Raw genomic sequence first — 22,612 nt, forward strand, 5'->3', positions numbered from 1 at the left:
TGTCCTAAAATTTTTTGAAGAAAACTTTCTGAGATATGTCTGCCTTCTGAGTTTATATATCATCTGATTTAGAGGACCTTAACCATGCCGTACAGTTAGATGCAGGATTAATTTCTGATCTTACAAATACAGTATATGAAAACTACATCAACCACCCATTTTAGAGTACCACCAGCTCCAGCATTCACTGGTGCCAGTGCTCTTTCTTTCTCTGTTTAAATTGCTTTTCATTAGTCCATTCCTTGTGTGATAACAAAATACCATAGATTGGGTAGTTTATAAATGGCAGAAATATATTTCTCACAGTTCTGAAGGCTAGAAGTCTGAGATCAGGGTGCCAGAGGGTCCGGTGAGGGCCCTCTTCTGACTCAGACGTCTTGCTGTATAGTCAAATGGTGGAAGAGGCTAGGGATCCCTGTGCACACTCTTCCATAAGGCCCTAATCCCATTCATGAGAGCTCCACCCTCATGACTTAAGCACCTTCACCTACTAATACCACCACCTTTAACGGTTAGGATTTCAACTATAAATTTTGGGGTACACGTTCAGACCATTTAATAAAATAACTACATTTTCATAGAACTTTTCATCTTTCCTGTGTCCCTAGATAGGATGGTGTGCTGGACAGTGTGGCTTCTTTTGAACACACTTAGAGAAAAGACTTGGTGGGTCACAGTTGGATGGTTCAAACTATAGTTTCTATTTGGCTAGCTTTATTCCCTGGGCTGGGGAATCACAACAGCGGTGGCTTTGTCGGAATTGTTGGGGTTCTCCACACAATTCTGGTTCAGGGATATAGCTTGGGTAATCTAAGAAGTTGCTTTTTAAACCAACCAACCGAATACTGCAGTTACTGAAAATTACTACCAGAATTTATAATTTTTCTTATCCTTCCTTAATTACTGGTGATTTTTCTCTTTTTGCCTTTGAACAATACCTTAGACTCAATTTTTTTCTTCTGCAATATGAAGATAATAACATCTAACATAGAGGGTTGTTATAAAAATTAGGGAAAATATATGTAACACTATGTACAGGGCCTGGCTCATAACTAGTAGATATTATTTTTATTATTATTATCTTCATGCTTACTTTAAGGGGAAGTTGGGAGAGGAAGTATTAGGCACTACTGATATGGCACCATATTAACCTAGACACTCTATTTGTTCAATTTTATGGTCACCTTAAGCTAAAGCTATTTAACACTAAGGGAGTTATGATAAATTTGTAAATATGATTTCAGGCAACTATTTTTTACCTGTTTTTGAATAAAACCCCTTTTTGTAAAAAAAAAACAAACTTGTATTCTTAACAAAATATAAATAATTAACAAGCACATTAATAAAGTATGCTAATATACTTTCAAGTATTACTTAAGGTTGATTTGAAGTCTAATCAATTGAGGGTTTGCTATCAGGGAATCAGAATTTTTTTTTAAACTAATCTTTTAAATCTTAGAAAAGCAAAAAAGTCATTGTATTTAAGACTTAAATTTCAGTGCTTTTCAAAGACAGTCTACAGATTCATGTCAAGGCAGAATCATGACCGACATTCAGTGTTGGGCTCTCTCTCAGTAGTAAGAATACAAGCTTTGATGTGGATCCTTCTAATTTTATATACAGCTCTGTCACTTACCAGCTGGGTGACCTCCAGTAGTTTACGTTCTCCTCCAGAGCCGAGTTTTCTCATTTGAAAAGTGTTTTGCTATAAATGTATCTGAAACCCTTAGCAGAGGATCTATACATTTTTATGCTCAGTAATTTATCTACCTACCTATTTATTCATCCATATATGCTTCATATGGAGACCGAAGTTAATTCCTGGTTTGGATGCCTTGAAATGTTGGTAAGTATTTTCTGAACCTCAATAGGATTACTAGGACCCCTACAGAATAACCCCAGAGACTGAGTTCTAGGAATGGGTTAAAGAATAGCAGGTTCAATGGACTGTCTAACCATCTGCACGCAGTGCAAATCAGGATGTGCTTTTTTTCCACTCCTTTTCATGAAAACAAACTAACGCATGTTTCTATGACAGACTGGAATAAGGATGACATCTTCATACATGCCATTACCAGCATCCTCTTCTACTGAAAGGATTGTCCAAGGAAGTGAAACAGCTATGGAAAGGCAGTGGCCATGGCAGGCCAGCCTCCAGCTCATAGGGGCAGGCTAGCAGTGCGGAGCTAGCCTCATCAGTAACACGTGGCTGCTCACGGCGGCTCACTACTTCCGCAAGTAAGTTTATTACAGCTGTTGCTAGTCTTCCTTACTCGGTTATTAATTACCATCAATTTAGTGCTGGGAAGAGTCCAATCTCACCAGCTTATCCTCTACTCCATTCTGGATGGACCCTGTCCCCTAAATACATTATGGTTGCTCTACGCCCCAATCATACTCATCCCCTCACCCTTCTCTCCATATCTATCGTGTTTGGTTTGCATCATTCTTATGGCTCTTACCACATATTCTCTTGTAGCATCATGACACCAGTGTGATCTTTTCTACGATACCATAAATTATTTTCGTTTAAAGACTATTATACATGTAACAAATTTAAACTCTTCTACCTATTTAAAGAGAAAATTCAGCCACTTTAAAAAATATTATTGCATCTATCCTCCAACTATCAACATCCACCATCACTTTAGTTAAGTGATGAGAAAAAAATCAAATAAGGAAAAAGAAAAAAATCAAAGGTATCACTCTTGAAGCTCTCCCTTCCAATTGCATTATCCAAGAACTGTGTGGGCTATTATGGACCAGAGAGGTGTGTGGATGGTGAGAGAGACCAGCCAGCCCTTATCACTGCCCTCATAGTATGTAAGACCAGTCATACACAACCCAAAAGGAGTTCTCTGCTTGGGCTTTCACAGCTGTAGCTCTTAACACTCAGCTATATCACTTCACATACACAGACATGCACAGGCACGCTACTGCCCCAAGATCAGGGACACACTATCTTTTCTCCCTGAGGTTTCACCATCAGGGTACAGAAAGTTTTTCCTTTTAAACCCTCAAAAGACAAAAGCTCTGAGTAAAGCCCTGGCCAGTGGCACTGTTCACACACCCTTTCAGAGGAAACTATCCTTGGTGTGTCTAGGATGTGCTTGATCATCCTTCTGCGGTAACACCCAAATTGTTTCAAGATGCCTACACCTTTATTTATGGAGCAGATGTGCAATGAGAATGACCTAATGAATTTAAGGTGATTGTCTGTCACTCTCTCATGAAAGAAGAGAAAAGGGACTCACACAAATTCACAACCCCGAAAATAACTAGCATCATGCCTTAGGTAAACTTGAGTCTCACTAATTTTTCAAGGCTTTCTGATTTTTTTTCATGTTTACAGAATCCTCCAATCTTCACACTTGTGTTTGGGAGTGTCATCTATTTTGCTTTATCTTTGCTTATATAAATTAAAAATAAATAAGCCCAGAATGTCAATGCATTTAGTGAAGAATATAAGCTATAATGACTGAGATACATTTTCGGCAGGTCCAGTGCCATCTCTGTGTGTTGGTAGAATGAATTCAAGAGAGAAAAGAAGGAGAAGGATTGGATGTAGTGAGTTTAGATGCCACTTTCAAGGAGTTTTTACATAAATGGGAGCAGAGAAATTTGACAGTTGGGGGTGGTTGTGGACTCAAAGGAAGGATTTTTTAAAATATGAGAAATGTAATAGCATATTTTATGCCAGTAATAATAATAATATAAAAGAGTTGGGAAAGGTAATGATCCTGGAGAGAAAGGGTTCCATTTCGCAGGTGATATAATTTCATGTAACTGCATAATGCAGTGTACTGTTGTGAAGGAAAAATAAGGATTCTTTGAAGGCAATATCACAATTATCCAAATATTTTTAAAATTTTTATGTTTTTTTCCTACAGAATTAGTGTATTTTTTAAAATTTTGTTTAAGACAAATGTTAGTACTTTTATGTCCATGAAAAAAGATGCCAGTCTTTGTGAAACAAGAGTGTGTACGGAAAAAGTTCTTGACAGGATATCATGAGACCTAGGCCATCTCTCTCTGACAGTAACCAGGTGGATATGTGACTTACCTGGGCAAGCCATTTAACTTCTTAGTAAGTCTCAGTGTTCTTATCCACAAAACATATTGAACTGTGCCTACGACTGGAGACTCCCTTTCTGGTTGATGATGCATGAAGAGATGGGTATTCCTGTTTTGTCCACTCCATTAGCTTACAAGCTCCTTAAGGACTGAAGTAACATATGTCTTCGTAGCTTCCAGAATTCTAGTTTTCAAATGAATGCTTCAGCTCTAAGACTTCTGCTTTGAATAAAATCTTCCTTTAAAGTGTAAATAAGTAAAACAGATGAGAGGCACTTCCCTGGTGGTGCAGTGGTTAAGAATCCACCTGCCAATACAGAGGACACGGGTTCGATCCCTGGTCCGGGAAGATCCCATATGCCGTGGAGCAACTAAGCCCATGCACCACAACTACTGAAGCCTGTGCTCTAGAGCCCATGAGCCACAACCACTGAGCCCACGCGCCACAACTGCTGAAGCCTGCGTGCCCTAGAGCCCGTGCACCACAACTACTGAAGCCCCCACGCTCTAGGGCTCACATGCCTCAACTACTGAGCCCGCGTGCTGCAACTACTGAAGCCCGCACGCTTAGAGCCTGTGCTCCGCAGCAAGAGAAGCTGCCACAATGAGAAGCCTGCACACTGCAACGAAGGGTAGCCCCCGATCACCACAACTAGAGAAAACCCGCGTGCAGCAATGAAGACCCAACGCAGACCAGAAAAAAAAAAAAAAAGATTATATACATAACCAAGTGGAAATTAAAAAAGAAACAACAACAGATGAGAGAGGAGCCCTCCCTATATCCCAACACCTCCGCCCCTAGGCTCGGCCTGCTCATCCCTGGGGCAGTGCAGAGTACTCTGAAAACCACTGATCTTTCAGGTTTTTCATTATACTTAAAAGTTTATGATTCACCAACACAGTAATCCTGCATGAACAAGGAAATCCCCTTTCTGAATTCTCTTCTGTGTGATTTCCTTTTAAATAATTTTCTTCTACATAGAGAATTTCAAGTTTCTATATATTTCTAGTCATTCTTGAAAGGGATAATTAGACAAAGAGGGAACTGGGCTTTAGATTAGAATAGGGAGGTAAAGAGATGATAGGAGTAGACAGAATTTGCTTGTTATGTAACCTTGTGGTAGAGAAAAGCATCTGTGTTAAGGAAGAGCCTCAAAAATAGTAAGAGGGACTGACTAGGCCAGGTCAAAGGTTGTGGGAGCACTAACAACATGACACTGAATAGGGCTGCTTAGCCCTTGAGTATTGGGGCAGAGTATGGGCCTTGGGTGGAGAAACAATCCTGTGTACATATGAGGGTTTGCGAAGCAGACAAATTACACTTTATCTCAAAGATCAAGGTAAGACCCAGTAAACAAGAACTGACGGGTGAGTCATAAAATAAGAATGGATGGAGTGTCTCATACAGAAGGCAAATACCTCTTATGGTGCATAATATCCAAAACAAATCAAAATTAATTTCTACATACTTCACTGAAATTATAGAAGAAATCAAATTTGAAGAGTTTCTAATAAACAAGGAATTAAAATATTAGAAACTAATTGTATAGTACCCATTACTATTATTATTCCAAACATAGCATGGAATTCCATTTAGTCACTGTACTCTCTTTAATTTTAGAGTATGTAAAATATTTTAAGGGCTTTCATACTCTCATTTGTATCAATATTTTAACCTCTTTTTTCCATAAGGTCATCAACTGCAAATTCTCTCACCCTAGGGATTTTTCAGGAGCATAATTCCAATAGTTGGGGAGAATATGGTCCCAATCATTTTTCAAGGATACAGTTAAGCATCACACATCTTACCCTTTATATTTTGCAGACATAAAGACCCAAGTCAATGGATTGCTACTTTTGGCACAACTATAACGCCACCCACAGTGCAACGAAGTGTGAGGAAAACTACCTTTCATGAGAATTACCATAGAGAAACAAATGAAAATGACATTGCTTTGGCTCAGCTTGCTACCCGAGTTGAGTTTTCAAATGTAGTTCAGAGTTTGCCTCCCAGATTCATCCATAAAGTTGCTGTCTAAAACAAGTGTATTCGTCACAGGGTTTGGATCCATTGTGGATGATGGTGAGATGTTCAACATAATTTACTTAGTACAATTTTATCCTGGGATCTAATGAGGCATCTAGGGGATACCTCTTTAGACTCTTCATTAAAATGTGGATGTTTCTGGACTTCCCTGGTGGCCCAGTGGTTGAGAATCTGCCTGCCAATGCAGGGGACACGGGTTCGAGCCCTGGTCTGGGAAGATCCCACATGCCGCGGAGCGGCTGGGCCCATGAGCCACAACTACTGAGCCTGCGCCTCTGGAGCCTGTGCTCCGCAACAAGAAAGGCCGCGATAGTGAGAGGCCCGTGCACCGCAATGAAGAGTGGCCCCCGCTCGCCGCAACTAGAGAAAGCCCTTGCACAGAAACGAAGACCCAACACAGCCAAAAATAAAAATTAATTAATTAATTAATTAATTTTTTAAAAAAAGTGGATGTTTCTAATGTGTATGGCTGTGAGAAGAAAAAGGTACTGTGGGTTAAAAAGTAACAGGAATCAGATACCTGTCCTTGAGGAGTTCACAATTAATTGGAGCAGTGGTGAGGAAAGGGAGAGGTCAATAACATGATGAAAAGAACAGACTGTTTTAGATAGTATAAGAAGGAACAAAATGCTATGGGAGTACAGGATTACAAATTGTATATTTGCCAGATGTAAACACTTCCGGTTAGCATATACTTCATATACTTTTTTTGGTTTAAATTCTTCCTAATTTTAATGAGGATATATAATGATCATAAACATGAAAGTGTTTTGTGAATGTTTTGAGACTCAGTTGTGCAGTATTCTCTCCTCCTAACCACTGGCCTTGCTCTCTGCTGGTGTCATATTGTTGGTGTATCTTGGGCATTTGTTTTGTTTCTCATGTTTTGAAACACCTGAAGTAACATGCAGGGGTCCCCCACCCCCAGGCCGTGGACCGGTAGCGGTCTGCAGCCTGTTAGGAACCGGGCCACACGGCAGGAGGTGAACAGTGGGCGAGCGAGAGAAGCTCCATTTGCTGCTCCCCATCGCTCACATTACCGCCTGAACCAATCCTCCCACTCACTGGTCCATGGAAAAACTGTCTTCCACGAAAACGGTCCCTGGTGCCAAAAAGGTTGGGGACAGCTGCTATACAGCATAGAGTAGGGCAAATAGACCTGTGCAGCTTGTATCCTGGTTTCTTCTTGAGTAGCTTTTGGAAAATCAATGAACTTCTCTGAGCCTCAATTTCCTTACATGGAAAAATGTGAAGTTGGACAAGATCAGTGTGATGAACCCTCTTCTCATGAAAAAAAAGGGCATACACACACAATATTGCATGTAGTTTTGAGGGTTCCAATAACTCTTGAAGAGCCACAAATATGATATAATATTGGGTCATGTATGTGTATTGTTCCTTGAATGTAGACATTTATGACACAGGAAATAAAATTAGGCAATAATTAAGTAATAAAACAATCTTAATGTTTTGCTCCTAGGAATATACAATTTATGTGTCTTCTGAGTCTTAGATATAGCTCTATTCAAAGAACATGTTTTTCATTTTTACATTTGTTTGTGTAATAGGACCTACACAAAATAGACTTCAGCAAGCCAGGGTGGAAACCATAAGCACTGATGTGTGTAACAGAAAGGATGTGTATGATGGCCTAATAACTTCAGGAATGTTATGTGCTGGATTCATGGATGGAAAAGTAGATGCATGTAAGGTTAAGTCCAAAGTCAAGGTCAAAACTTTAAAAGGAAAGTTTCTGTTAACTATTTCTAATTTGGGCATATACTTTACCTAGGAGAAAAAAATGACATGAATTTTACCAAAGACTCAGTTTGCTTAAATAAACATGATAACAAAAATGATTGTACTGAGTGTTTACTACGCCAAAACAATGCTAAGCACCTTCTATACATTATTTCATTTAATATAATGAGATTGAAGCATTATTATAATTATCCCTATTTTACAAATTAGGAAATTAAAGTCTATTGCTCCAAATTTCTGGTTCACACAATAACTCTTATGCTCTATTGTTATTTTCTTAAACGAATTTGTGATCGAAAGACAGAGAAACCTCTCCTCTGAAGACCACTTTATTCAGCTCTATCATCATCTCTCATGCATCTTGTTTTTATTCCCCCACCTCCAAATCTCTCTACTTTGTCCCTTTCATTCTTTCATGACTGACACCTGAAACAGATTTCGTCTCCATCCCAAGGCCTGCAATATTAACGTCAACTCATTTAAACGCTGGATTCTTAGTTCCTAGATCTCCTAACCTCCAGTGATCTTCACTCCTCCTCAGTCACCTATTCTTAGGGTCACACCTTGAGCTTTGTCACCAAAAACTATTCCATTTCCAGCAACACTAAATCCCCAAGTCATCCTATTTAACAACAATCCTCAATCCTTCTGCCTGCTTTTCAACTACTTCTGTTTCTTTGGCCACACTCTGTTACACCCCAACCTTCCAACCCTCACCCCCCAACATACACAACTTACACATATATTCTTTGTGTCCCTTCTCTGTTTTATTTTTATCTTTAGCTCTTACACCATTCAGCACACAATATATTTTATTTAACTGGCTTATTATCTGTCTCTTTCACTAACCTAGAATGTGAGTTCCATGAAGGCACACATTTTAGAGCAACTATTTTATTTTACTGCTGTATTACCAACACCTAAAACATTGCCTGGCACAAATATTTGTTGGCTGAATATCATCCTTCTTCAATTTCATAGAGACCTGTAGAGCACAGCTTCTCTGCTATTTCACATCCCATTAATCCTTTCCTTTCTTCCACCATCCACTTGTCCAATTTAGATTTCACTGTGATCATTTTTTTTTTTTTTTTGGCCACGCCTTGCAGCATGTGGGATCTTAGTTCCCCCACCAGGGATCAAACCCCTGCCCCCTGCAGTGGAAGCACGGAGTCTTAACCACTGGACTGCCAGGGAAGTCCCCGTGATCATTTTTTAAACACTTTTGCTAATACCCCAAGTCCACCTGATGCTCTCTCTTCCCAGTATTTCTGTCTGACAAAGTCCCAAACCTGGAAGAACTCAATTATTTAGTCTCTCTCTCTCTCTGCCTGTATCTGGGAAGTCAAATGCTCCTGGAAAAAATACAAGAGAACCCATGGTTACACTATAGGTTCCAGATAACAAAACTGACAACCTTACTCTTTTTGTTAGTTTGTTTTTTTCTAAATCTACCTTTCTCTGAATTCTTCTGCCATTTTCTACTTTCCTTAACTTCCAGTTTCTCCTGCCTGTTTATTCTCAACTGATGATTTTGTTTCCCAATTTTCAAAGAAAAATGTAAGTCAAAAGAGGGGAGTTTCCCCATGTTCCCAGCACCAAGCATACAGACATGCCTTCATCCGGACCCTTGTCATCCACCTTCAGCTTAGATTACAACAGAGAAGTTGCCTCTTCGCTAAGGCTGGTCCCTTCTCCTTTGCTCCATTTCTTCTTCTTTCTGGCCTTTAGGGAAGTTTACACTGGCAATTATGTCCTCTCTCTCTCTTTTCAGACTCAACATTTCTCTTGTAACTAGATCTTTCTCTATTCAGATCTCTTAAGTTAGGGAAAAAAAGAAATAGCCAATTCTTTTTTGACCCATAATGCCTCCAGCTAGCTTCTCATCTTATCTCTTTACCACCAAATATTTGCAAAAATGTCTCTACCCATGGTCTCAATTTCCTCACCTCCCACTAACTCCTCAAACCATTTCAGTATGGTTTCTGCCCTATTACTTCATCAAAATCTCTCTTCCTGATGTTTTCAATGAACCACTAATGACGCTATACAAATTTTTTGGTCTTCTTTTATTTTTAACCTCTTAACAGCATTTAAAAATGCTTACCACTCCCTCTTTCTTGAAATATCGTCTTCCCTTGGCTTGGAATGATTTTTATCCTACATCTGTCTGCTCCTTCTCTGTCTCCTTTTCAGGCTCATTCTCTTAATCCCATCTAATACATGTTAACCTATCCTATGCCTGTTTCTTTTTTCACTCTATACTTTCTCCCCAGAGAATCTGATTCTCTTTCATAGCTTCAATTATCATCTTTTTGTTGATGTTTCATAAATTTATACTTTTAGTCCTAACCTCCCTTTTGATCTCCAGACTTATATATTCTATTCCTACTTGGCAGCTCCAGTTGGATGTTTCTAAGGCATCGCAGATTCAAATATTGTACCTGATTCTGTTCTTATTCCCCTCCCCACCTGATCTTCTTCCTATGTTTTGTATCTCTATGAATGGCATCCCCTTTCATTATGTTAAATAAGCCAGAGTCTAGAAATCATTCTAATTTCTCTCTTTATCCCATATCCAATTGATTACCTAATCCCATGGGTTTTACCTCCTTAAATCTCTCTCCACCATCTCTTGCCTTTCTCTCTTCTCTCAACCTCTCTCTCCTCCCCTTCCCTTCCCTCCACCCCCCAACCACATTAACCATCTAGTTTATCTCCCTTATATTCATTCTTATGCTCCTTTAGTGCATTAGTCAAATGAATGCCAGGACAGTTTCTAACAAGATGTAATCTGATCATGTCAACCCCCTCCTTAAAACGCTTAAAATTTCAGTGGTTTACCTTTGTTTTTATCTTATGATAAAAATCAAAACCGTCTGTAAAAGACCCACAGGGCTCCATATAGACTAGTCTCTCCTTACCTCTATGCCCTCATTATGTACCACTTGCCCCCTTGCTGTCTTCTCTCCAGTCCCCCTTTCTACAGGCCTTTGCATATGCCAGGCTCCTTCATGCCCAGAGCATTTGTCATGCTGTTCCCTCTGTCTAGAACACATTTCATCCACACCTTTCTTTTCATGACTTACTTCTCTTCCTTTAGATACCAGCTCAATTACATCTCATCAAGGGAAACATCCCTTTCCTCCCTGACTAGTCGAATCCCCCTATTGTATGTTTCCATAGCACTTATCACAGTTGTCATTTTGCATATGTGTAGGCTTATTTAATACATATTTTTTTTTAACCTAAATGTCAAGCTCTTATGAGCATAGGGACTGTTCATTTTTGGTCATCGTTTTATCCTCAATGTCCATCAGAATGCCTGAGACACATAATAGGAATTCAATAAATAGCTGATAAAAGAAAAAATAAATGAAGGAGGTGGAAGAGGCACAGAGAGGTTACCCTGTATATCTTACCTCAGGTCACACAACCAGTAATTAATAGAACTAGACCTGAAACTTGGGCAGTTCAACTACTGAGATCACAATTTTAACCTCTACACTTACAACTGTTTATTTACTTAATCTTCCTTGATCCAAAAGAGATTTAAGAAGGTCTATATAAAATTCAGAAAGCAAACATAAATTAGAACTAGGTGAGTAACAGAAAAGGAGACCAAGATTAGGTCCATAAAATACAGTCAAGCTAAGACATTCAGAAGAGATCACAAAAAATTTCCGCCTATGCACAAATACCAACCTCATGTTAAATATTTTAGATAAATGCTTACTAAACCCCATGCTTAAAGGGTCTAATATAACTAGCAAAAAAATCTAGGGATGCTGAACCAGAAATAATGTAACCATTCCATATGAATGTTAGTCTTTCTAGAAGACAATTCACTTTAAAGTTTAGCACAAAATTTTAACTCAGTTGAGAGAAACATCATATAATCTATCTCCAGTTTGCTGCATGTTCTGTGTACCAGTTTCCATTTTTCCTGTGGAAGAGAGATGATTGCAGTGACCTTCCTACTGAATTAAATGTTAACAATTTTAAATATATTTTTTTCTCTAGGGAGATTCTGGTGGACCTCTGGTTTATGATAATCATGACATCTGGTACCTTGTCGGTATAGTAAGTTGGGGACAATCATGTGCTCTTCCCCAAAAACCTGGGGTCTACACAAGAGTGAGTCAGTATCGAGGTTGGATTGCCTCAAAGACTGGTATCTAGTGTGAATTGACCATGAATTTTATCCATGGCACACAGAGCTAAAACTCTTGCATATTGTGTATTATTTATATTCTTGTGGTTTGAATCAGTGCTTGTGCTGGATGTCAAGAAGTCCTTCAGAGTCAGACCAATCTAATATCATGAGGTGGACTTTGTGTACATGTGACAGAAGTATTTCTCTACCCTAAGCGAAGAAGACACAGCAAATGACAAGTAGCACCAACTCCTCACTCACAAGAGAAACTGTGATCTTATTAATCAGATGAATATTTATAAATGGTTTCCCCCAAGTGAAGATGGGGAACATCACTTTCCACAGGATATGAAGAGCTGCCAGGGCTGTCAAAATCTTACCTCATACAGTACTTGGAGCACTTGGGATTCATATAGCAAAATATCAAACAGCAATCATCCCTGAGGATTCAGGGCTTCAACATTCTAGGACTGATGACTGGACATTCAATGGCTAGAATGGAGAAGTGTGGGATTTGTAATATAATTTGAACTCTAACCTGGGTTTATAAATAGTAATACAGATCATTATCATTAACCACGAGAGTCGCCGTTTAAAAGATGTTTAAATGTATCTGAACTTGCTGTTAACATTGGGTTATACACACAAGCACTAGCTTCAGGATGCATGTTGTATTGTTACTAAGCATTTCTGATTTATTCTTTAACAGCATCTTGCCATCCATGCATCATTTGGAGTTAGACCAAAAAGGAGAATAAAGACAACTCTTGGGAACACTCTTCCATGGGTAGAAGATAAAAGGAACCAATGGGACCTAGGCTAGAAGAGTTGAGTTTCAAATGATTAATAACAAAACAAGCACTCTAGATTTTTGATGGAAGGAGACATCCAATTATTTATTTAGATATACCTACATTAGCATATGGTGCTTTTATAAGTCTTCAGTTCTCTGACAAGTCAGACGCCTACCAGAATGTCAGGTTAGGAGAGTTGATTTGTACAAAGCACTTAGTATAGTGCCTGGCATATATTGTACATTATATAAAGGTTTGTTATAATGGAAAGGAATGCCTCTATGAGTTTTAAGGTAAATAAACTTAATTTGTCAAATGAGTGAATGACGTTGGGGCTTAAACCAGCCCCAGGTCTAGGGGTGGAGAGCACAGGCTTTGGCACCAGGCTGCCTGAGCTTGAACATTGGCTTTGCCACGTATAAGTTGTGTGTCCTTAACATCTCTGTGCATTAGTTCTTTCATTTCTGCAGTGAGAATAAAAATAGTACCTACCTCAGATCATCATGAGGATTAAATGCATGCTTACAAATAAATTACTTGGAACAGTGTCTGTACACAGCAGGCTCTCAATATAGACTAGCTGCTATCAACTATTATTCATTTGTTTAGGACTCAATAAAACAATATACTTTTTTAAAACTGTATCTTTCTTCTTTAAAATCATGTACTTGATTTCAGAATACTTTAAATTACATTGGAAAAAAAATTAGGTGAATTACTAGGTTTTCAAAATCACTTTTTATGTCTCATTAATGTATGTTGAACCAAGGCTTCTTATACACAAGTAGTCATAGGATACAAGGTCATCTGTCACCAGGGTTGTGACTACAGATGCAGCTGTATTCACATCCAGGTCTCAAATGTAAGACCTCAAACACTAGACTTGTTGTTCTGATTTATCGGACAAAAATTTAGCCTCTTAGTTTCTTTAATAACTAAAACTTTTAATTTACATATATATGTGTTATATGTAGTATATGCAAACAAGATAAGTATAACTAAAAAACTCCTAGTTATTATTTAATATCAATATTAAGATATAATAAACATGAAAGGGTCATTATACACACTTTCAAAAAGAAAAGGTCACCAAATTTCTGAGTTGATGACTACTAACAATTAAATATCAATAGGAAAAACAGAGTAAAAATTTAAATTCTTATGCTTCCTTTTGTACGTAGAGAAACAGCCAAAGCTTTCTGGAGAATATTTAACATATTCAAGATGTGTTTGACTGATGATATATCTTTTTTTATGTTAAAGCCTAATGCATCATTTGGTAAAAACAAGAAAACAAATCTGTCTACAAAAAAATTATTTTCTACTAATTAATTTCTATAAGAATGGATATATGCTTTTGTGTACCTCTATTTATATTTCAGAAGACTGTGATAACTTTTTGCAAATGTCTGTGAAACTATATATACTTATTTAAATAATTATATGATTATTTTAATTCAACTCAGTGACATTTTAACACAAATGAGAAATGCAAAAGGCTACAGGAAAATCTAAGAAATGGAAAAGTAGATTTTAAAATAGGATTTATGTGTCCTATTTCTAGTTTGATCCTGACTTATTGAGCGGTGTTATGGGAATCATGCGATAACTTTTGACTCATGTTTTCCATCTACCATAAGGGACATTAAGCTATTTACCCCATGGCATTGTTGTGAGGCTTTCCTGTTGAATAATAAAGTTGAAAAGTCAAATATTTAAAACCTGCTCAAAAAATGCAAAGTATATTATTGCAAACTGATATCAGTACAGATTATAAAGAAGGTGACTTTTTTGTTTTAGTGTTAGCATGTTTATTTATCAGTAGTATTGCTTGGTGAATTTTACATATATATTGTGGTTAAAAAAAAAACCTGGGTTTTGTCTCTTATTCTGTGAATGCTATAATGATATATCTTTTCATAGGGAAAAAACCCTACAATTTGTCTGACTCGTTTTAAAAGACAGGTCAAATCCATTAAGTTGACAGTAAATGATACAGCACATAATCTCTGTGGAATCCTGATAGAATTTGGGGTGCCATGAGAAAGAAAGGGTTAGTTTTTAATACTAGAGTAAGAATTGAACCAAATTTTTTGCAATGCTTAACCACTTCTCAGTAAAATCTTCATGATTCAATAACAATAAGAACAAAAATATATTAATAGCAATCACCCAGTGAACTTATTGCTTTGTTCATATATTTATTTGACAGAGAGGGGATGTGTGCAAGGCATTCCTTCGTGCCATCATGGAAATGAAAAATAAACTTGTTACAAATTATTGAAGTTAATGCTAGAATTATAGCTGTTAGAGCTGGGAGAGACCTAAAAGACTGTCTATATCAACCTCCTTTTTTGACTCATGTGAAATCAAAGCCAAGAGAATTTCCCCAAAGAATACAGTAGGTGATAGCCAGTAGAGGAACAGAATCCAGGAGCTCTTTCATCCAGTTCAGTCTTCTCTCCACTACTCTGTGTTATGCACATTCACTAGCCAGGGATATTGCAGCTCTAGAAGTCACTGGCATTAACTGATTGTTGCCAAACTGATGTTTCTCCTTGGAAAAAATGTAAGTTAAACTCACATGGTGTTTAGCAAAGTACACCATTTAACCAAACCAGTTTTATGGTTAAGACAAACAATACCACTTAAAACTATATCCAACTATACCTAAGGAAATGAAGGATGATTTTAACATAGGCAAAGCTGCAGAGCCAATTAAATCGGCAGGTCAGAACACTCCATGGAAAGTTTACCCTCCAAATCTATATCTTACCCCATCCCTTTCTCACCCTCCACACTAAGCTTTATAATTATGATGTAATTTAAAGACTTGATGTGGTATAAATTATATACCATATTTTAAAATGAGGAGCAGCAAAATAGTTCAAACCCTGCTGAAACAACAAAAGTTTGTTTTGAACTTTGCTCTTTTTAATGCCTTATTAGAAAATCTGTTTTATAAACAAAACTACAGGAAGCACACTAAAATGCAGCAAACTAAAAAGTTTTGATTAAGATGATCTTGTAAATACTTACAGTAAACATTCTTTTACAGGTTTCAGTATTTTTCTTGCCTGAAAGTTTTAACTATGGCTAATAAGAAATGAGAAAAATGTAATCTTGTCACACAATTAAGAAGAGAAATACATCTTTACTCCCAACTGCCCTTATCCTGTCAAAGGGAACTTAATCTATCTCCTCACGATGTTTGAGGCTTTCCTCTTGAATAATAAATTAAAGTCCAAATTCAGAGAATGTTTCAAACTGTTTGAAAAGTGCAAAGTATATTATTATAAATTGGTATCAGCACAGCTGATGCTGCACATGCACTAAGATTGTCATTGTTTTCATACAATGTCAGCATTTTCATTATCATTAGTATTGCTTTATGTATTTTGCAAATACCACTGTTTTGTTGAAATTATATTTAGCATTTTCTTGAAGAGAAATAATATATAATATAGCTCATATGGTTAATATTAATTTATCACAAAAAGAAAAGTACCAAGCAAATCAAATTAATTGTTGTTCACTTGATAGCTTTAAGACTGAATATAGTCCCAATTCATTTTATTTATAGCATATTTTACGACAGCTTGTTGGAGAACTCTATAATCAATCACTGTATAGCATAGGGAACTCTACTCAATACTCTGTAATGACCTATATGGGAAAAGAATCTAAAAAAGAGTGGAGATATTTATATATAATATATGTAATATATTATATATATGTATAACTGATTTGCTTTGCTGTACACCTGAAACTAACACAACATTGTAAATCAACTATACTCCAATAAAAATTTAAAAAAAGAAAAAATCAACTGGGAACATTGTTAAAGCTATTACATAGCTGACAATGGAAAATACCAAAATCATTCCAAAGTCAGAATTTAACAAAGTATATTTTAAAGACTCTGCTTAGTAATATCTTAGTCTACATTCTGAATTATTAAAGATTCTTTAACTTAAGTCACAGAGCTATGTAATTGTGAGTATGCTAACCAGATGTCATAGGTTTCCTGTGAAGTTCTATTTTTATACATTTTGTTCCATTGTCAGAATCTATGTCCCAACTTTTATTTAAAATTTAGTTTTGGAGATGAGGAGATCATCCTGTTAGATCTTTCTTCTCTTTCCATTCCCAAATGTCAGTGCTCTCCATGAAAGATGTTCAGATGCCCCCCTAAGAAATGGTTTCAGGAGGAGAAATTTCAGAAATGCATAGGATTACCTTCCTAATGGTTTCAGCTACCCTTCATCTGTGTTAAAAACAAGTACTTTCTGCTGAACCTCAAACCCATATTTTCCTGTTTAGATCTAGGTGGAGATTACTGAATTCTTGGGATAATTTTTTAAATCCTCTAGTGTTTGTCCTACAAGTTATAATCCTTAGAGAAAGAGGATTAGGAAGTTGAATGAATAGGCTGAAAGGCACTTTGAAGAAAAGAAGAATTTAAAAGTGGAGAGGAGAAATAAATAGAATCTGAAAGTTAAAGCCATTGGCAAGACAAATATTAAGCCGCAGCTACTTTATAAAAGTTTCGTAGGAAAAAAAATAGTTGCATTACATAATAAAAGTTTTTTTTAATTAAAGGAAATGAATGGGATTTACTTATCCCACCACACACACACACAAAAAAAAACCCTGTGGGAACATTATAACTAATACTTTTTAGAGGGAGAGGGCAGACAATTGTATCAACTTATAACTTTTTTTTTTTTTAACCTTCCTATTCTTGTATATATACCTACATATATTTGACAAAATTGACATAATAGCATATATAAAATTATGTATTTCTCCATCTGACACTATATATTTTCCAATGACCACATGTTTGATATTATTATCATTTTTAATGGCTATCTTTGAGTTGATACATTAAATAGTTACACCACATAGACCTTGGCCAGAACATTAGGATAGCCTGCTAGCAACTAAATTTTATACCAGGGTCATGAATCATAAGGTATGGTGTCCTACCATTCCTCACTCCATGAATCCTCTTGCACTGCACCAAATGAAGACCACTGTGATCACCTATCCTTACCTCTGCTTTGCTTCTTTCTCATAATGCCTGTGGTTTCTTCTCCCTCTCACTACGCTGCTCTTTGTCTTTCCCACTGGTTTAACACCTCACTACTACCCTTTTTCTCAGCTGATTCCATTTAATCTTTCTTGTTTTTTTTTGTTTTTTTTTTAAATCAAAATGTTCCTATACCTTCACCCTTTCACAGAATGCTCCCTCAACCTCTTACTCAAGTCTGGATGTCCCTATCAAACACACCCTTTCATTGTAACCCTCTCAAGTGATTGCTCTTTCTCCCTGGCTCTAATACTAAGTCAAAATTCTTCCAACACCCATTTAAAAGCTTCCAAATATTTGTGTAGTCTTCCAACAATTACTGCTGCACAACAGTATAAAAATATAAACTATTTTTAGTATATAGGCTCATGCCTCTAACCGTACCACATATTGCCCCTCCTAATCACTTCCAAGCTCTGGACACCCCCCACATTAACTGAGGTACTAGGCACCTGCTCAGAATGGACCTATGTATCTGACTCCTGTCTTCATTGTTGTCAGTTTCAACATCCAAGTAGATAATCCACACCTAGCCTCAATTCTTTGAACTCATAAATCCAAATGATCTTAACTTCTTTTCCACTTCCATCATCTCCTTCTGAACTGTTGGAAGAACCTCAAAATGATCTTCTTTCTCTAAACTTGAAGTCCTATAGTCCATGTCCCTGCATTTCTAATTTCAAATACCTCTAATTTCACCAACTCCTACAGAAGATGTACTTAATCTAGAAAACTCCTACAGAAGATGTACTTAATCTAGAGCACAACTTGGAAAGGAAAAAAATCTTCTTTATCTTCACTAACTTTTAACAGAAACTTACTATTTCTTTCCATTATAAAATAGGCAAAAAAAAAAAACCCCAACAACCCAGTAACATAAGTTGTATCAGTGACTTTGTCACCAAGAGAAATCATAGATATTTTAATTTCATTTAATAGTTGTTGCATATGTATCAAAATATATTTATTCTCATTCCAACTTTGAAATTATGTTATTAGACTCATTGCTAAATCCTGTTATTTAATATGTTAAAAGAGAAGCATATTTATTTCTATTCAAAATTTCAAAACTATTTTGATAACTACATCACCATATATTGGTTTTAGTATAATTCTATGTATTTTATTTTATGCTTCTAAAAACATCATTATGAGAAGGGGTCCATAGTCTTCACCAGACAGCCAAAGATGACCATGGACATGGCATAAAAAGAAATTAAGAGACCTTAACCTATAGGGTAAAGACAAAACATAGTTTCTAGATGTACAAAACTTCCATGATTATCCCCTTCCTATTTTTCATTTTAATCTCTCATCTTGGCTTCTTTCCTTTTGCTATTCTTCTTAATTTTCATTTTTTAAAGAGGTATTCTAGTGCTCTAAACACACTATAATGTTTCATGTACACATGAATCCCTTCACATAAAAGTTCTTCCCTCCTTATCACTTAAATAAGTTTGCATTCTTGAAAGAGTTGTACCAACTGACTATACCCCCAGAGTATGTGAATGTTGAATTTTTACTAAATATCTAACATTATTAAACATATAGTTTAAAAGGGGGAAAACAATCATTTTTTTTTCAGTATTGTGGTAGACAGAATTCTTTTTTTTTTAAAATCGTCCTCCAAGATCTTCTGCCCTAATCTTACTATAATTATAATGAGAAATCATACCCATGCTTATGTTACATTACATGGCAAAAGGAGTTTTGTAGATATGATTAAGGTTACTAATCACTTGACTTTGAGTTAATAAAAAAGGAGATTTTTCCAGGTGGGTTTAAGTCTAATCCTTTAGAAGTAGAGTCCCTTAGAAGCAGAGAGTTTTCTTTTCTTGGTAGCAGAAAAATCAGAGATTCCAAGTGTGAGAAGATGCACCGCTGTTGGCTTGAAAATGGATGGGACCATTTACCAAGGAATTCAGTTAGCCTCCAGAAACTGAGGGAAGCCCAAGATGATACGGAGCAAAAAAACAGGGACCTTAGTCCTTCTGAAATGAACTTAATTCTACCAACAGACTAAATATGCTAGCAAGTGATTCTTTACCACAGCCTCCAGATAGAAACCCAACTGAGCCCACATCTTGCTTTTAGCCTTTAAACACTAAGCAGAGAACAAAGTTGGGCCCACCTGGACTTCTGACAAACAGAATAAAAACAAATAATAAATAGCTGTCATTTTAAGTGGTTAAGATTGTAGTAACTTGTCATACATTAATAAAAAGTTGACAAAGGTATAGAATTTTTATTTATTAGCCAATTTGAACATTTTCCCATATGTTCATTTATTCATTGTAATTTTATGTGCCTGTTTTGCCAAAAACTTCTTCTCAAAACAAAAGAGGAATTGAAATATGAATTTAAATGTTGACTGTCAAATTGACTAAAAGAAAGATTCAGTAAACATTGAATATCAAAGTATTTACAGAGGTGCTAATAAGTTCATTCATTCAAAGATGTCACAGTTTCTGGCCTCAAATCTTCCACTGTCTAAAAGGAGGAATATTTTGAAAATAAAGAAAACTAAAACTAGGTTCCTGCTTGAAGGGAAAGCATGGGTCAAGGGCTATTTGGACAGTAGGGAAATTACAGGAAAACATCCAGGAGGAGTAATCTTAGAGCATAGGCTTTCAGAGTCTAGGGACCCTGTGTAATAAGATTCTAACTAAATGTCTTGAATCTTACAGTGAGGTGGATTTTTAATTGAGAACTGTATTACAGAGAAGGAAAACAATATTCTAGGCATGTGGGCAAAGACCCAGTGGGGGAAAAAAAAGATCTGATGGACAGAAAAGAAAACTCAAAGTCAATAAAAGTAGGCACTGCTGTAGTTACAAAGGAAGTTACAAGGAGAGTTGGGGAAGTCCTTGAAAATGGCAGTTGGCACAAATACATTTTCACTTTCCCACCTTAAAGTTGGATTCCCCTTTAAGCAGATACAAAAGAATTACTGGGCCAGACCCAGACATGTACCATTGCACTAAGAAAAGCAAGTCAAGGGCTATCAAACCTTTTATGAAAATCTCTGATCTTGTTTCACACTGCTTCTAAAAGGAAAAAAGGCAGGGCCTGAAGACCAGAACGTACTGACTCAGAACAAAGAGTGCCATCTCTTGAAAGACAAACACAAAACTGCTCCAAGTATTCAAGGGTTTTACTTAGGTTTTGGACATTATATTGTTTCTCATTTAATTAGCCAGAACCAGGAAATATTTACTTCCTACAACAAAGATTATCAAGTGATTCTTCACCTCAAACCATACTATTGGTTAAAGTTTACCATCCAAACTTGTTAAACTGGTTTATTTTAAATCCTTAAGTATATTCTTTCTTTAGTCACCTTACAAGTCTGAAAGAATGTCCACATGCTACTCATTTGATGAGAAATCACAAAGAAGCACAGAGGTGGAAGAGTGTGCATTCTCAACAGTGGATGATATATCAGTAAGTTTAATTTTATTTCATGTTTAAAACATTTGTTTCAGATTTGTGGTTTCCAATTCCGGAAATTATTCTGAGTAGTGAATTTAAGAGTTTTTTTTTTTTCTCTACCACTGGAGAAAATATTAACTTGGTAATGTTAATATTCTTTATTTCAGGAAACCATGCTAACAATTTTTTATTTAAGATTTGAAAAGTTTAACATGTTGGATTTTAATTGGAAAATTTAATGTGAAAATGACATAATTACAGAGAAAGGGAGGAAAAACATAGAGCTTGAGGTAAAATTGTGTAAGTTTGCAGGCATAGAAAGATGGAGCAAGTAAGAAAGTGTTTTCTCACCCTCATCCCAGTTTAGAATATATAATGCTGTGTGTGATCTTTCTAAATTATGCATTTAGTTGATACACTGAAAATAGAAGAAATATATAAGTTGTATAAGAAGTATTATATTTTAACCCGCCTACTGAAATTCATAAATATAATCAAAATGTCAAAAAATAATATTTTAATGTCCTTTGAGAAATTCTTTGCCTTTTAAAATAAAAAATTAAAGAACAATATTAAAGATATTGGTTCAAAATGGCACAGTAGAAGGATGTGCACTCACTCCCTCTTGCGAGAGCACTGGAATCACAACTAGCTGTGACAACAATCATCAACAGGAAGACACTGGAACTCACCAAAAAAGATACCGCACATTCAAAGACAAAGGAGAAGCCGCAATGAGACAGTAGGAGGGGCACAATCACAATAAAACCAAATCCCATAACTGCTGGGTAACTGACTCAAAAACTGGAGAACAATTTACCACAGAAGTCCAACCACTGGAGTGAAGGTTCTGAGCGCCATGTCAGGCTTCCCAACCTGGGAAAAAGCAGTTCTAAAGCAGTTCTAAGAGGGAAGTCTATAGCTATACAAGCCTACCGAAAGAAACAAGAAAAATCTCAAATAAACAATCTAACCTTACACCTAAAGGAACTAGAGAAAGAAGAACAAACAAAACCCAAAGTTAGTAGAAGGAAAGAAATCATAAAGATCAGAGGAGAAATAAATGAAATAGAAACAAAGAAAACAATAGCAAAGATCAATAAAACTAAAAGCTGGTTCTTTGAGAAGATAAACAAAATTGATAAACCTTTCGCCAGATTCAAAATGAAAAAGGAGAAATTACAATGGACACCACAGAAATACAAAGCATCATAAGAGACTACTACAGGCAACTTTATGCCAATAAAATGGAC

At 36.4% G+C, this 22,612-nt stretch overlaps 1 protein-coding gene across 1 annotated transcript in view; it reads left to right on the plus strand.

Moving 5' to 3' along the window:
* LOC309660869 (transmembrane protease serine 11F-like) overlaps positions 1 to 22,612 on the plus strand; it is a gene marked incomplete at its 5' end in the record, with an annotated part of 112,227 nt that overhangs the window by 72,503 nt on the left and 17,112 nt on the right. The window contains 6 exon segments of the mRNA XM_082461945.1: positions 2,039 to 2,173; positions 2,177 to 2,238; positions 5,900 to 6,070; positions 6,072 to 6,157; positions 7,690 to 7,832; positions 11,906 to 21,371. Of these exon segments, the coding sequence (XP_082318071.1) occupies positions 2,039 to 2,173; positions 2,177 to 2,238; positions 5,900 to 6,070; positions 6,072 to 6,157; positions 7,690 to 7,832; positions 11,906 to 12,064 (756 nt within the window). The 3' untranslated portion in view covers positions 12,065 to 21,371.

This window comes from Balaenoptera physalus, assembly GCF_965194825.1.
Source record: "Balaenoptera physalus genome assembly, chromosome: 5".
In the NCBI taxonomy this organism is placed as follows: Eukaryota; Metazoa; Chordata; class Mammalia; order Artiodactyla; family Balaenopteridae; genus Balaenoptera; species Balaenoptera physalus.